Genomic DNA, 15057 nt, shown 5'->3' with positions numbered 1-15057 from the left:
AATTTCATACTGAAGATGGCTCCAGAAACGCTTACGAACACACACAAAAAAGAGTATATTGGTTTTCCCAAATGTATTTTGGCAACACAGCATTGGAAGCTTGCAGTCTGTCCAAACCGAGGTTGTTGTTGCGAGCTTCATACAGTGTTGATACACATCTTAAAGGATGCAGTGACCTATATAAGGAGCGCCGTGTCACACAGCCTCAACGCTGATGTTGCTAAGCAACTTAAAAATAATCACGAGGGTGAGAACAGAACAGCAACACTGCCAATGGATGTGAATCAGCAGGCAAAGGAAGCATGCAGCGTGTTCTTTTATCAAGTTAGGTTTCTTTTTTTTTCTCAAAGTGTGCACTTTAGTGGTTATTAACCAAGGGAGCATGGGGCTGAATAAAGGGCCCTGCAGCCCTGACTGGGAGCCAAGGGGCCAAAACATGGCCATCTGTCTGCCGGGACCATCTCTGCAGGGGGTCTGAACAGACTGCTCTGGATAAGGTCTTAGCTATTATACAGCTGAATTTAGGCTCTAGCCTCTAAGGAGTAAGCCTCTTTCACACAGATATTCTGCAAAATGACACTAGATACAGCATTTATTCGCCTGTGCCTTTCACACAGAATGCCAGCGTGATGTCTAAAATGTCTAAAGTGTACTTGTCAGACAGCGACAATTGGTCTCCGCTGTTACAGCCTCATCCCGGTGTTGTGGGTTTGCCTTTCACACAGACTCGCCTCTTACGGTTCAGATGCTACCTCCAAAGCCGGAAAATTGGCAGGTGAGCTTTGTTATTCGCCATTCTGTGTCGTGTTATTCCTATGGACCGCCGTATACTGTTCATAGAGAACAGCCATATAAATAAAGGGGCAATACGGCAACATCCTACTTTTATTGTTATCTTAAATGCCAAACTTTTTTTAAGTATAAAACTTTTTTGCTTAGTAAGAGCTATCGTCCTGTGATAACATAGCATGTATATATTATTCTACTATTATCTAGTATTCTATTATTCATGTATATATCATGTGAAATAAGTTCATATTTGGAAAGTCATACGTAAATGGCTCACTGGACCAACACATTGTCGTCCTTGAGGTCAACTGAGGAGAGAAAAGCCTATTATGTTCCCTTACAAAAGGGGAAAATGATTTTTGAGACACAGTAAGACATTTTCTTTCTCTCCCTAATGTTGCCGAAGGCGTGGCGAACATAGAACGTTCCACCCCAAACCGTATTTTACAACATTTTCCCCTTTTCGTGACAGCCGTCTTTTTCCATACAGATGTGTCAGCCAGCCAGTGAGAGCGAAGGAAGGAGGCGGAGGAAGGAATGCAGCAGGATGCTTTTTAACATCATGGCTGTCAAACCCAGTGGCGATTTGGAAAGAAACATCTAGCTTCATGTAAGACTCGGGACGAGGACAAGCACCATGTCGGCTGCAGTCGTCGCGGTGTGGCTGGCGACGGGTATGTAACGAAATGTTGACGTTCGATGCGGTCTCCATGACAGTTAGCCCGCTAGCTAGCCAGTTAGCTCCGCAGTGGAGGAGTCATGGAAAATGGCTAACATTTCAAATGCAGCCTAACCGCTATTCGGGCGGAGTGCCTTCAACGCCAAGCCTGTAATAACACTTTTAGCTTGTTTTCATTGCTTTGCTTCGTGCCACGTTATTCATCGTAAATTACCATTAAAATAACTATTAATACATACTGGCAAGTGCCGTGTTTTGAATGACAGGGTTATGCTAATTAATGGTTTGAGCAGCTGTGAAAGTACAATTAGAGCACCCGCTATATCTGTTTTGTGTATTGTTCAGCAAAACATGTATTTAGCAAGCTAGTCATTCATTCATAACGCCAGGTTTATTGTATAACATAACACAACAGAGTAAGTGGTTAAAATTCCAAAATGTAGGCAAGTTCACCATTCAAGGTTTTAGCCTTGAATGTTAATGCAAGTAATTCCAAAAGGTGCCCAAATTGTAGCTGCTGTCATTAAACAGTACTGAAATTAAAGCAGATACTATAATGTCTGCAAGTCTAAAATTACTGCTTCTTTTTTTTTTTTTTACCACACAGCTCCTACCCTTCCAAATCCTCCTGCTTGCTTGATGTTGACATTCTCTGATTTCAGATTGACACTTGCAATAAAAATGATTATTAGATTAGATTCAGCTGCAGAAACCTCTCTCTTCAATTGCCGTTGTTCACTGGCAACGGAAGCAAAATGCACAATCCAGGTTCAAGCACCAAATATGCCTAAACACACCCTAAAGGATAAAAAGTACCACTCATTTTTTTATTGTCCTGCGGCAAATTCTAAAAATATAATTTAACCACAAAAAATTTTTTTTACAAGAATAAAGTCAAAATATTAAGACAACAAAGTTTCAATCTAAGACAAAAGTCGTAACTTCACCAGAATAAAATAATATTATAGGAAAAATATTCATCATCAAAACATATCATTTTATTAGCACTGCAGTAGTTAAAATGTTCAAGAAAAAAAACCATTATGATTTTTAAAGTTGTAATATTTTGAGGAAGAAACAAAACAAAAGCTCAGTTGTAATGACGTTCAGGAAAAAGTTATAACATTACGGGAATGAAGTCATAATAGTATGAGAAAATTGACAAGAAGATAGTAGAAATAGTTGTAAAATTATAAAAAACAAAAAAGCAGCCGAAACGGGGAAAAAAACAGTACAAATTTTACGAGAATACAGTCAAAATATTACGGTATTTTAACAAGAAAAAAGTCATAATTTTATGAGAATAAACTCGTACAATTATGAGGAAAATAATGTCATTTTAGTGGCCTAGAGTTGAATTCTTAAAGAAAAAAAGACATTGTATTTTTTAAAGTGGTAATTCTAAGAAACAAAACAAAGAATAAAGTTGTCATTTTTGGAAAATTATGTTGTCGAAAAGTTATATTATGACAATAACGTCAAAACATTATGGTAATAAAGTCATAATTACAAGATGAAAATCTACAAGAGTTGAAGTAGTTGGGGGGGGGAAAAACCCCCCAGCAGAAATGGAAAGCACAGTTGTAATTTCCCGAAAATAAAGTCAAAATATTAAGAGAAAAAATGTTGTAATGAAAGTAGAAAAAGGTTGCGATTTTGTAACATTACGGGCAAAAATAATGTCATTTAAGCAGCATTTCACCTACATCGCAAAACTGGAATGCATTTGTGTCTTGAAATATACTGTATGTCTTTAACTTCATAGCATATCTACATGTGTTGCTTTACAAAATAACTAAGTGGCCCCTGCATCCTTTCGTTTTTCACGATGAAGACCTCGCTGGAAAAAGTTTGGACACCCATAGGCTAGCACATCCCACAGCAGCTATGGTGTGTTCAAGGACTGCCGAACAAAATGCAAACAAACATTATTAGTGAAGGGTAAGGACATAACCGTGCAAATTCAAATTTACGATGAATTACATGTGTTTTCTGTGAAAATTACTTTTTTTTCTTTTTTTTTTACCAAAAATCCGCACCTCTCGCACCTGCTACTTTTGTTTTTATGTGTATTGTTCAGCAAAACATGTATTTAGCAAGCTTGTCATTCATTCATAACGCCAGGTTTACTGTATAACCTCATTTTCTATCACCAACAAGTTATTTAATGCAACAATGAACGCAGATACCGTTATTCTTCACGGTATTGTCATGACCATGTCAGTTCTCGGTACAAATGAAGGAACTGTGGCAAGGTTGTTTTTTTTTTGTTGTTGTTGTTTTTTTTCATCCATCTTTAAGAATTGAATCTGTCATACACAAATGGCCACTCTTGATGTCCTGGTGTTTTCATCCACTGATCCTCTAGTTTACATTGTGCATGCCAGTAGCGTCATGCATGAGAGACATGTCCAAAAGGAGAGAACCATGGGCTGGAGGCACAGAACAGCCTTGTACAGAGATGGTGAGTGGGCATGTGCAGTGGTACACGTCATGTGTCACGTCCCTCCCCGCTGCCCTCCTCCTTGCTGTCATAACACAATGTCACGCTCAACTGGTTCCCCCCCCATTAATACCGGCATGAATGTTTTCAGTTGTTTGCCATCTCAAAGCTTTCTACTGAGTTGAACTACACTTGAAATGGTGACAGAGACACAGAGGCCTGCTCTCCTGACTCACAACTATTGGAAGATATAGCTGACTTAGATTGAGCTTACCTTCCGTTCTGCAAAGTTCAGTTTGAGTCCGCTCTCGTCTTCTGCCGTCGCCCTCGGAGCTACTTTCACTTCCAGGTTGTACGCTCAGTGGCGACTCAGCACAGGCACGATGCCAAAGCGTTCGTCTAAACAGTAGCAATCGTTGTTTTCCACACTCCCCGGCTGAACACCAAAGAAGCACATGCATTCCTCCTGACTGGAGCGACATGCACACATGAAGCTGAAGGAACTAAAGGATGTTCCTCCCTTCACGATGCGTCAGCTAGCTGGAGGCCTCTCTGCTACTTTAGGTACAGAGGCATCACGCCTGAGACTGCACCTTGCAAAAGGTCGGGCCAGGAAAGAGTAAAACAGGGTTAGTTATTTCCAAAATCCCCCCAAGGCTTGTTAGTCATTAACGGGAATCACTTTTAATAATGGTCAAAGAGGTAGTTTATGAAATGTAAAGCGAATACGGCTCCAAGGCTGTCCATGACGAGCAGAAGACAAGGTGTGCTTGACATTCCAGCCATTTTTTGTCTTTCTATACATTAGCCCGCTGTTAGATCAGACGCCGCAGTCGCCATTGGACAGTTACGCATTAACCGGGAATGGGTGATGTATTACATACAGTAAGAACCCTGCAGGCCATCATCCGGAGACGGCTTGGCAGAGAGTCAGGATGCCACGATTTAGCAGAGTTCTTGCTATTAGCAGAGCCTCACGGTAGCTCAGTCAATCATAGTCAGCCACATTGATATCCCATTAGCTGGAATAGCTAGCGTGTGATGTCTTGAATAGATAAAAGCCACACCTCAAATAGATGCCTCCAGTTTCCGCCCTCCCACTGGCTTGTTTTTTTTCTTGGCCCGTTAAATAAAATTAAGCAAAAATAAAAAAAAAAAAAAAAATAGAGCAAAACGCATTATGTAACCAGAAAAATATGTACAGGTGTCCCTCGTTCATCGCGGTTAAGTCGTTCCAGGCCTGAACGTGATGAGTGAATTTTCACGAAAATAGGATTCAATATTAACAATAGGAATATTTTTGTAGTTATGGCATAGAAAAACTATTTTTTATCTTCTAAATATGGGTTTTAACATTATTAGAGCCCTCTAGACACGAAATACCACCCATACAGTCACCTTTACATTTTTGTTACCCAGTGTAGTAGACATAATCAGAGAAAATAAGACATAAATAAGATAATATAGACTCACACGGTATAGCAGTTGCTTGTTTTATTCTGGACAGCGTACTTCCTGCTGTTGCTCTTGTCTGAATGTATTGTAATGGCCGGTTTAAATGGCTTTACACTTGTTTAACTCAATATAGTGGACATAATAAGAGTAAATAAGCCGTATAAGACATAAATAAAACTCTTGCTTGTGTGTCACAGTAAATGTGTTCGCGAGGGGGACCTTAGTGGAGGACAGGAAGTGACAACGGAGGTATTATTGTGCCTGTTGTGAGATCATTTAAACCTGCAATGAATGACGATGACGTCCGGTGCTTGAGAACGCTAACATTCACAAATGCTTCTTCTGCCTTGGATTTGTGTTGTAGTTCATTTAGTTAGTTAATTTGTCCGTTTTTATTCTTGAAAATGCTTACTTTATGGCAAAAATAAGTACAATTAGCTTAAATATGCATTTTTTTACACTAATAAGAGGCTGTGTTCACGAAACAGCGATCATTTCTGCATACATTTTTGAAAGAGGGCGCGATGTTGGAGTCGTGATGTTGGAGTCGTGATGTAGTGACGGACGACTATATCACATTTTTTTCTTTGTGTTTTTCAAGCTGGCGGTTGTATTTGTGTTTCATGTTGGCAGACCAAAAAACTACATTTGCTGTTACTTACGTACTACATTGTGTGTGGATGGTTCAGCCACATGGTTGGGCTGTTCATAGAATAGCCGGTTCTTGACCTTGAGTGCAAGCTGGAGGCCTTTTGTCTCTTTTGTGTGCTGACTGAAGGGGTGGATAATAGAATAGAATGTGCAAGTGTGGGATTTGTGGAGGGCACCGACCACTGTGTGAGTTTTTGGTCTTGTAATGTCAGGTTGCTGCCGTTAACCCCCCCCCCAAAAAAAAAAAAAAAAAAACAGGATTAGTCTCGGTCATGTGTGTCGATCAAACTATTCTCTCACCAGCCACAACATTAGGTACACCGTTGCAATCTAATGCGGATATGCTTGACTTTGCTCTGCGTGACACTTGCGAGGTGTCTATCTACAGTATTTCCACCATTGCATGTCATCAATACCACATTGGCTTCCTTTGTTTACAAATCACAGGCTCCCCACTTGTTCGATTCCCGTTTTTTGTGAAAGCCAAATGCAAAAAAGAGCATTTCCAACAAAATCTGGCCTGATTCCTACAAGTAACACCATGTCAAGTGTCATCAAAAATGCCATTGATTGTACCCAGCTGTGACTGGGCCCTCGGGGGACATCAGACATATGGCCGGGTCAGCGTCTGCGTCAGATGTTGCCCCGTTTAACATGCGCGAGTTTACTCTTTAGACTTCTAACAGTTCCTCAATGCACCCGAGCGAGACTACAGTTGTAACAGTTGAATAATCCAAACCTAACATCATTGTTTTAACCTCTCTGACTTTGGTACCTCAACAATGGTGATTTCCCCTCTCATGGCCACGGATTAGAAGCTAAATCCTCTATTAATCTGTTCATTAGATTCTCCTTGGAATCTTCCTCAGTCCCCTTCATATGTGATAGTGGCAGCTGGGTTAGCAATGCCAGTTTTGATACTGACGAGAGCAAAACATATATATGCGTATATAAAAGGGCAATAACTTGCCAACACACACACAGACATCTACTGTATGCGTGCCGAGCTGTGTGTCTGTAGGCAGATTTCCCGACCACACTCGCTTTTCTTTTCCCACTCCTTTTTTTTCCTCCCTCTTTCCTCGTGCACTCAGTCTCCTGTGGCGATTAAAGAAAGAGTGCCCACCCACTGCAGGAGAGAAAGAGGGAAATAGAAACGAAGGGAAGATGAGTGGGTAAAAGAGCAAAGCGGAGGTTCGGCAGAAGCAAGTGGGGCTGCCTGGCTTGAGAAAAAGGAACAAATAACCTCCAGCCTTTAATTGTGTACACTTTGTAGTGTTTTGTTTGTATTTAAAATGGAGTGGGCGAAACACAAGGAGGAGGAAAACAACTCATGTCCTTCTAAGTGTTCAAACAGAATGGATGTATTGATTATGTTTCCTCCTCCGCATTCTTCTACCTTTCCCAAAAGTGCAGTGGCCAGGAAAATTATTAAACCGCTTAAATGCTTCTCTGCTTATTTGAAAGTAAAATAGTTTCTTCTTCCTCCACAGCTCCCGCTGCAGTTGTGAAGTGTAACACACTAGTAAATCACTGCGGGATATACACTGGAACCTTCACAGTCGCCTAGACGGGTGGAACGCCACGTTATCTGGATAGCAAAACAGTAGTAAATAATGCAAATTAAAATGATCTGTTCCTGGGTCAAACTGTGACCATCAGAACCTGTTGGCTGAATATCAAGGAATATTCTTAAAAGCCATACAAATATAACAAATCATAGCAGAGACACTAATCATCACTCGTGCACTAGCAAAATGATATTGAAACATTTGCAAGGCTCAATTCAGACATTGTTTTAATGATAAGTAAAACTTGCAACCTCTGTTTCAGTGCTCACCATCTTGTCGAGGTCCCACGCAGACCGTAACGTGTACCCGTCGGCAGGAGTGTTGTTTGTCCACGTCCTGGAAAGAGAATACTTCAAAGGGGAATTTCCTCTCTACCCCAAATCAGGTACAGTGTTTCCAAATGTCGTGATTTAGTGGGTTGGAATATTTGACTGTTCATGCAGCTTGTTGAAAATCACGCTATATAAATGCTAAAGTGGCGTTCGTAATATTCCACCAGAAGAAAAGTGCTTTGCTGGCAACGCTTTCACATTCCGTCCCGTAGATCTAAATGAACATTAGAGAGGTGGCGTTGACCCCCGTCAGAACATTGGAGTACATCTCATTAAGCTGCTCTGCCTGCAGGTGATGCCGCCAGCGACCCCATCACTTTCAACACCAACCTGATGGGTTTCCCGGACCGACCCGGCTGGCTGCGCTACATCCAGAGGACTCCTCACAGCGATGGTGTGCTCTACGGCTCCCCCACCGCCGAGCATGTGGGCAAGCCCACAGTCATAGAGGTGTGTCAGCCGTGCTAAAAGTTGATGTATTTACTATGTATGTACTGTTGTATGTACTATGTTCCCTGGTACTGCATATTGCCTCACATAGTGACCCCTGCTCTAACCTTCTCAATTGATCAAAGTGTGTCATCTACTTGAAACAAATAAAAACACATTTTTTTTCCTATAAAAAATAGTCAGTTCACATCTGCCATTATCTCGTGTTGTTAACGTTGTTGCTAACCGAAACAGCAACACCTACCAAGTCACGCCAGCAGTCTCCCAGATGGATTGAAGGTGCCATCTCTTCCTGGCTCCAAATGACACCTTTTTTACCCAGAAAATATCAGCAGGCTCGCTTATGTTACTAACGGTGGTTTCGGAGAACAGATTGGACAAAAAAATGTCTTTGTTTTTCACAGTTAAACTGAATGAGATTTGTCGTTTTGCCTGAAAAGGCGGAGAGGCGTGAATGGCTGTCGCTCACTCACGGCTCATGTGCAGGCACATGCCTGTAGTGTGCATGCACATACAAACATACGCAGAAGACATTGACAATTAGCAGTAATGGCTGAGCAGGTAGAGGGCGGGATATACAGTAGCATGCTCTAACATTTGCACCCCCACTGCAGGATCTAACCATGACAGACAGCCTTTTAAAGTGCAGAGGGTTACCAGCATTCAAAATATTTACTCACCTGTGTGCACGTTCCACAGTGTTGTGTAATCCAGTTGAGTCCAGTATTGTAATACAGTATGTATTTTAACCGTGATGCATATGGATGCCTGGTCCCTTCTGCAGTTGAGTAAACAAACGCCCGCAGCCACTATATGAGGAAATATGGTGCTGTTTACTGAGCCCAGATCATTTGCTGTAATTAGCATGACACGATGTTCTGCGTTTTGGGCTTAATACCATTATGTTGTTCATGCTTTCTTTGTAAGCTTCAGCAGAAATTCCTTTCCCAAAAGGCTTAGTGGTCCCAGCATGCTCCTCCTCCACGCAGCGTCCCGGCTGGGTGTACAGAGGCCTACCGTGCTCAGCCCCGTCCAGAGAACCACTGCCATATAAGCTTCACTGATCTGAGCTTAAACCCTCAACCCTCTGTGTGTTGCAGATTACCGCCTATAACCGACGCACTTTCGAGACGGCACGGCACAACTTGGTCATAAACATCATGGCCACCGAGGGTAAGCGGCGCCAGTGTGGGAGCTTAACACACACACACACACACACAAACTCTAACAGCAGATCCCTAATTAAACCTTGGGCGTAAAATCACTTGTGGAATGGTGTAATGGGGAGAGAAAAATGTCATTACTTTTGTCTAGCACTAGAATCAATTATTTCTGGTGAACGCACCATAAAACACACCTTAAGAAACAAAGACCCATCTCAATTAGACAGAAGGTCCAATCTGATTGTGTGCATTACTTGTAAATGTCCAGCTATTTACAGTGAAACGTTAGACAACCAAGTTCATTCATTCCAATTAGTGACGTGCAGTGAGGTTCATGGCTGGTGAGGCACTAGGTCCTTGGGATTTTTTTTTGTTAATACAAGCAATATATACAACTATAATTCACTTGGGTTTTCAATTCTTCTTAGACCCATTTATGTATTTATGTTTGTGTAAACTGAAAAACATTTGTGTTACCTTTGATGTGTTTCTGAAGTACATGCAGCCTTCCCTTCTCTGATACTTTGTTGTAAAAGTCTGATCACCTCCTGGTGAGTTTGGCAGTCAAATTCATTCATTTAACAGAGCATGAACATGTATTCAATGCATTTGAGGGGAAAAAAGCCAAAATGTGGACTTTTCCTCTGTGGAAGAGCGTAAGTGGCAAGCAGCTAGCGCCACTTCAGGATGCAGAGGTACTGCAAGTGCCTGATGGGAGATATTTCCATAAATTTGACTGTCCGATGAATCAGAATAATGATGTCCCACTTCCATGACAGACACTACACAGGTCGTAGGAAGTCATGGTGTGTAGTAAATGTTTCTGCAACATTGTGTCGTTGGCGACATGCTGACAAACAGAAACTGGCAGGCGCCATGATCCAACGCAGCGTGCAGGGTGACAGCAGCAGTAGCAGGCACGCTCACGGCAGCCTCACCCCATTAGAAAATACATTTAGAATAGTGTTCAATGGACACATGTTCATATTTATTATCATGTTATTTGCTCTGCCTCACCTGCCTCCCCTGACCGCACGTCACTGATTCGAATGTGCAAGACTAAAAGAAAAAGTAGCCGTTTTTGCTAGACTTTGGCGTTTCAGCCTTTGTTGTTTTGAAGAAACGCACACCTTAAACACATGCAGCCCATCAATGTAATGCACACGCTTCAAATTCTTGAAAACGTATGAATTGAAGTGTTTAATGAGCTTTAAATGTGTGACATCAGGTGTGATTACATTAGAAATAAATGTTTTCATTAAGTACATGTTAAATGACGACATTAAAAAAAATCTTATTTGCATGCCTCCATAACATCGGTTGTGTCATGTAATGATGGTGGGCTAAAGTACAGTCAGACATCACGCCTTCACTGTCACGGTGTTTTAAAATATGTTCATTCATAAATCATAACTGTTTTATGGGGGCCTATTCTTAGTAAAAAGAATATGTTTTTACGTATTTTTGGCCTAAATTAAGCATTTTCAAGCATAAAAATGGCTATATGAATTAAAATGAGACATTTAAAATCGTCATTGAAAGACAGTATTCTACACTGGCCACTAGGTGTCAGTAATGCTGCATTGATGAGACAATAGCCACCACAAGAAGTACTGTTCAGAAACTGGAAGTAAAAAAACACAGAACTCACCCAATGCTAACATGAGCGAGTCTATATTATGTCTTATTTATGTCTTATATGTATTATTTTCTGTTGTTATGTCTACTATATTGCGTCATAATGAGTGTAAAGGTGACTATGGGGTGTTATTTCATGTATAGAGGGCTCTAATAATGTTAAAAACCAAAAATTGAAGGTAGTAAGCAGGTTTTCCATGATCCAACTACGAAAATACTCCATTCATAAATGAGTCATACGTCGAGGAGATTGACTGGAACCACTTATTGGCGATAGACGAGGACTGCAGCGTGCCTTTCCAGCATCAGTTACTTCCACAACGGCGGCTCCTGTTGGTTAAAATTATACGACACAATTGAGAACTCCAGAAGAGCAAGTTAATGACATCCACCAACAGCTGTTGATGGGATTTAATCATAAAAATAAGCAAGCCATGGCACATCGTTACGATACGCTGCTGCCTCGATTAATAATATCATCTTGTACTGGAGGTTTATGATGAAATATGTCAGTGTTTGAGGGAAGCAGCTGTTCCTTCTAATGCCTGGACCAGCACCTCACATCTGTGCACGTATATACAGTATGACTGTACATTGAACTGTACTACGACATCACTCCTCCTCTGCAGTGATGTCATCAACCATCTGACCCAGCATGAATGAGACAAACAGCAGCAGCATGCGGGGAGATCTCCTCGTCAGGAATAATGAGCAGAGCTTTGTGGATTAACATTTGCCCTCGCCCTCTCTCTCCCTCCCCTCTTCATCTCCACCACAGAGTTCCCGCTGCCCTACCAGGCTGAGTTTTACATCAAGAACATGAACGTCGAAGAGATGCTGGCCAGCGAGGTGCTGGGGGACTTCCTGGGTGCCGTAAAGAACGTATGGCAGCCCGAGCGCCTGAACGCTATCAACATCACGTCAGCGTTAGACCGCGGCGGGCGTGTGCCACTGCCTATTAATAACCTCAAGGAAGGGTGAGCAGTTCAGACTGTGTAGAAAACACATGAACACCATTGTTATTGTTGTATTTGTTCATGTTGTGGTTACCTACATGACTGAGTTCATACAAGGCATGCATACACTGCAGCTGCCATTGTCTGTTTATGTCATTTGAAGCCAATATGACGCCTATGCAGCCCACATCAACTGCTGTTACTGCACATCAAAGATGCATGCCACTATTTTTGCACAGTGAAAAGATTGATCCGCATTGTTCCTTCCTCGCTAGCGTGTACGTGATGGTCGGCGCCGACGTTCCCTTCTCGTCGTGCCTGCGCGAGGTGGAGAGCCCTCACAACCAGCTGCGCTGCAGCCAGGAGATGGAGCCCGTCATCAGCTGTGACAAGAAGTTCCGAGCTCAGTTTCACATCGACTGGTGTAAAATCTCTCTGGTGAGGAAGCGGATCATGGCGGCACCTTGTGGGTTTTTTTTCCACGCTGAACGTGCGTTTGTGTTGCGTAGGTCGACATCAACAAAGTAGCCCCGGTGTACGTCACACGTGTCGAACCAGGCCCCGGCATCCTGCCTGAATTTGGGGATTACAACCCCCCGTCTGAGTCCCTGAAGAGCCGGGACTACTTCACAGACTTCATCGTTACGCTGGCTGTCCCCGCTGCGGTGGCGGTCGCTCTCCTCTTCATCCTCGGCTACACTATGTGCTGCCGAAGGGAAGGGGTGTAAGTGTGTCTCTTTGTATGTTAGTATGCCACACAAAGGAAGTTAGCACCAATCGGCACTGGAACTGCAGCCTTTCATGACCATTCACTTGTGTAGCGTTGCCATAGCGATGGCTGTTCATCATTCCTAGTCATCATTTCACCTTTTACAGGCTTGGGAGAGACATGTCCACCTCATCATGTCCAATTGGATGGAGCTGTGTGTGTGTGTGTGTTACTACTGATTCGTATTTAATTCATCCATTTTTGTTTTGTTTCTAGGAAAAAAAGAAACATGCAAACATCAGCGTAAGTCTTTCACCTCTCCTGTGTCTTCCTTTATTTTTTTGTCCTCCATGTTGCTTTTTTCATCACCATCATGTTCATTCTGTGTGTTAGCGTCTATTCAACTAGTGGGCTGCTCCAAAATGTAGGGACTCTATATGAAATGACTCAGTTCTTGTTCTTTATACATTTTTAAAATCATTTTATATAACATTAAAAGGAATGTCGAATCTGAACTATCCATTTATTTTTATTTAAGTAACAAATGTACATATTTTTGTAGTCAACTGATTTGTATGTTTATGAAATATTTGATCAAATTTATCTTTTTTAAATAAAATATTAATTTTAATGAATACTTTTTGCATTTAAAAATAATGTTCAATCTATGTACAGTATATTGAAATATATGTATACATTTTTATATTTATAAAATTTGTTATCTAATATATCTACATTTTAAAATGGATTATTAAATTGATTAAAATGATTGACATTATTTAAGAGTAATTTTCAATGTGTATACGTACAGTACATATATTGTGTTTGTATCTATTTGTGTATTTAGGAAATATTTAATCGCATTTATGTTTACCTTTTAGTAAAATAAATTAATACAAATAATTTTATACCTGTACAGTGTATGTTTATATACACATGTATATTTGTGATCATGCTTGTATTTCACTTTAATCTATTAAATAATGAATTCTTTGTTGAAGCACTTATATTTTTCCAGTACTGTAGATTTGAAAAATCAAAGTAGATCAGATGTATTTATTTCTTGCAGGTGTACATGACCAAAACTGCTTTCGCAATTTCTGAATTAACTTTTTTTTTTTTTTTTTTTTAGCTTTTGCGATGCAAGACCTGACTGAACAACATGAATGTAACATGCGCACTCTCTCCTCTCTCCAGCATCCAGCTGGTCCACCACAGCTCCATCCAAAAGTCCACCAAAGAGATGCGCAGCATGTCTAAGAACCGGGAAATCTCGTGGCCGCTCTCCACGCTGCCCGTCTTCAATCCGGTCAGCGGTGAAGTGGTCCCGCCCATCCACCCGGACAGCTATGAGACCACCAGCATGCCACTCATGCAGACGCAGACGTGAGTACAGCTCCTAATCACGTTTTTTCTCTCTCAAGCGTGTTAAGGTGTCCCATGATTTGTCCTCATGGGTTGGAGCAGACAAATATGTGTAACATGTTTTGCGCATGTGGCTTAAGACTCTTGTGTGTGCATTCCCACTTCAGGAACCTGCAAAATCAGATTACTATACCACAACAGCAGCCATCAGGTGTGTGTTACCTGCATGATATTCATGCATGTGTTGCGTGCATGTAGGAATAATCCCGCACTCGTTCTTATTCTAGCTTTAATTGCAGCTAATTACTCTGCAAACACTTCCAACGCAATCAAAAAGCTACTCATTTTGCTGTCAGTGCGCCCTCTTGCGGTGTGCATCGTGCACTAACACGCTCCTCTTTCTTTTCACTGCTAACAAAGGAGATAACTATGTCTTGTCCACATTTAGAAGGTTGGAGGTAGGCGCTGTAAATCTATTTGGACTACTTTTGTCTACCTTTTTGTTTTTTTAAACTGTTGATAAATCGCACACAGGACCTCCATAGTAACGCCTCGTCTTTTCATTGTTTTTAGGTAAATGGTATTCCTGAGGAGAGAAAGGTGGCCGAAGCACTGAATTTGTAACTGAAAAATTCCATGTTGTTTGTGCCAATCTGCATGCCTCCAAAGTGTCTTAAAGGGAACTTAGCCTCCATACGCGTTCACATTTCAATAGTGTTGTTTGTTTGGAAAAAGTAATGCGTATTTATACATTCTTTGCACAAGGAGTTTTACATTAAATGCACACAATATTAATAAATTCATTCAAATTCAAGGGGTGCTTTTGTCCCAATGTTCAATAAATGACTGTCCAAGC

The 15057-nt window shown here is 41.3% G+C and overlaps 1 protein-coding gene across 3 annotated transcripts; it reads left to right on the top strand.

Annotated features, from left to right (window-relative positions):
* The first annotated feature begins 1204 nt into the window (after nucleotides 1-1204).
* On the top strand, nucleotides 1205-15015 carry sgce (sarcoglycan, epsilon). Of its 3 annotated transcripts, XM_054762988.1 has the most exons (12): nucleotides 1205-1463; nucleotides 7851-7973; nucleotides 8213-8370; nucleotides 9471-9543; nucleotides 11950-12148; nucleotides 12403-12565; nucleotides 12637-12851; nucleotides 13113-13139; nucleotides 14034-14222; nucleotides 14369-14412; nucleotides 14622-14659; nucleotides 14775-15015. In XM_054762988.1, exons 1-12 carry the CDS (start codon nucleotides 1427-1429, stop codon nucleotides 14823-14825), a joined length of 1317 nt encoding a protein of 438 aa, XP_054618963.1. In that variant the 5' UTR covers nucleotides 1205-1426; the 3' UTR covers nucleotides 14826-15015. The 3 variants fall into 3 exon arrangements, with proteins under 3 accessions (XP_054618963.1, XP_054618965.1, XP_054618964.1); XM_054762990.1 differs by lacking the exon at nucleotides 14622-14659; XM_054762989.1 differs by lacking the exon at nucleotides 13113-13139 and having other exon boundaries at nucleotides 1207-1463.
* Nucleotides 15016-15057: the final 42 nt, after the last annotated feature.

Source organism: Dunckerocampus dactyliophorus, chromosome 20, assembly GCF_027744805.1.
Source record: "Dunckerocampus dactyliophorus isolate RoL2022-P2 chromosome 20, RoL_Ddac_1.1, whole genome shotgun sequence".
Lineage (NCBI taxonomy): Eukaryota > Metazoa > Chordata > Actinopteri > Syngnathiformes > Syngnathidae > Dunckerocampus > Dunckerocampus dactyliophorus.
The sequence above is the reverse complement of the archived record's forward strand: the minus strand, read 5'-3'. Positions and strand labels throughout refer to the sequence as shown.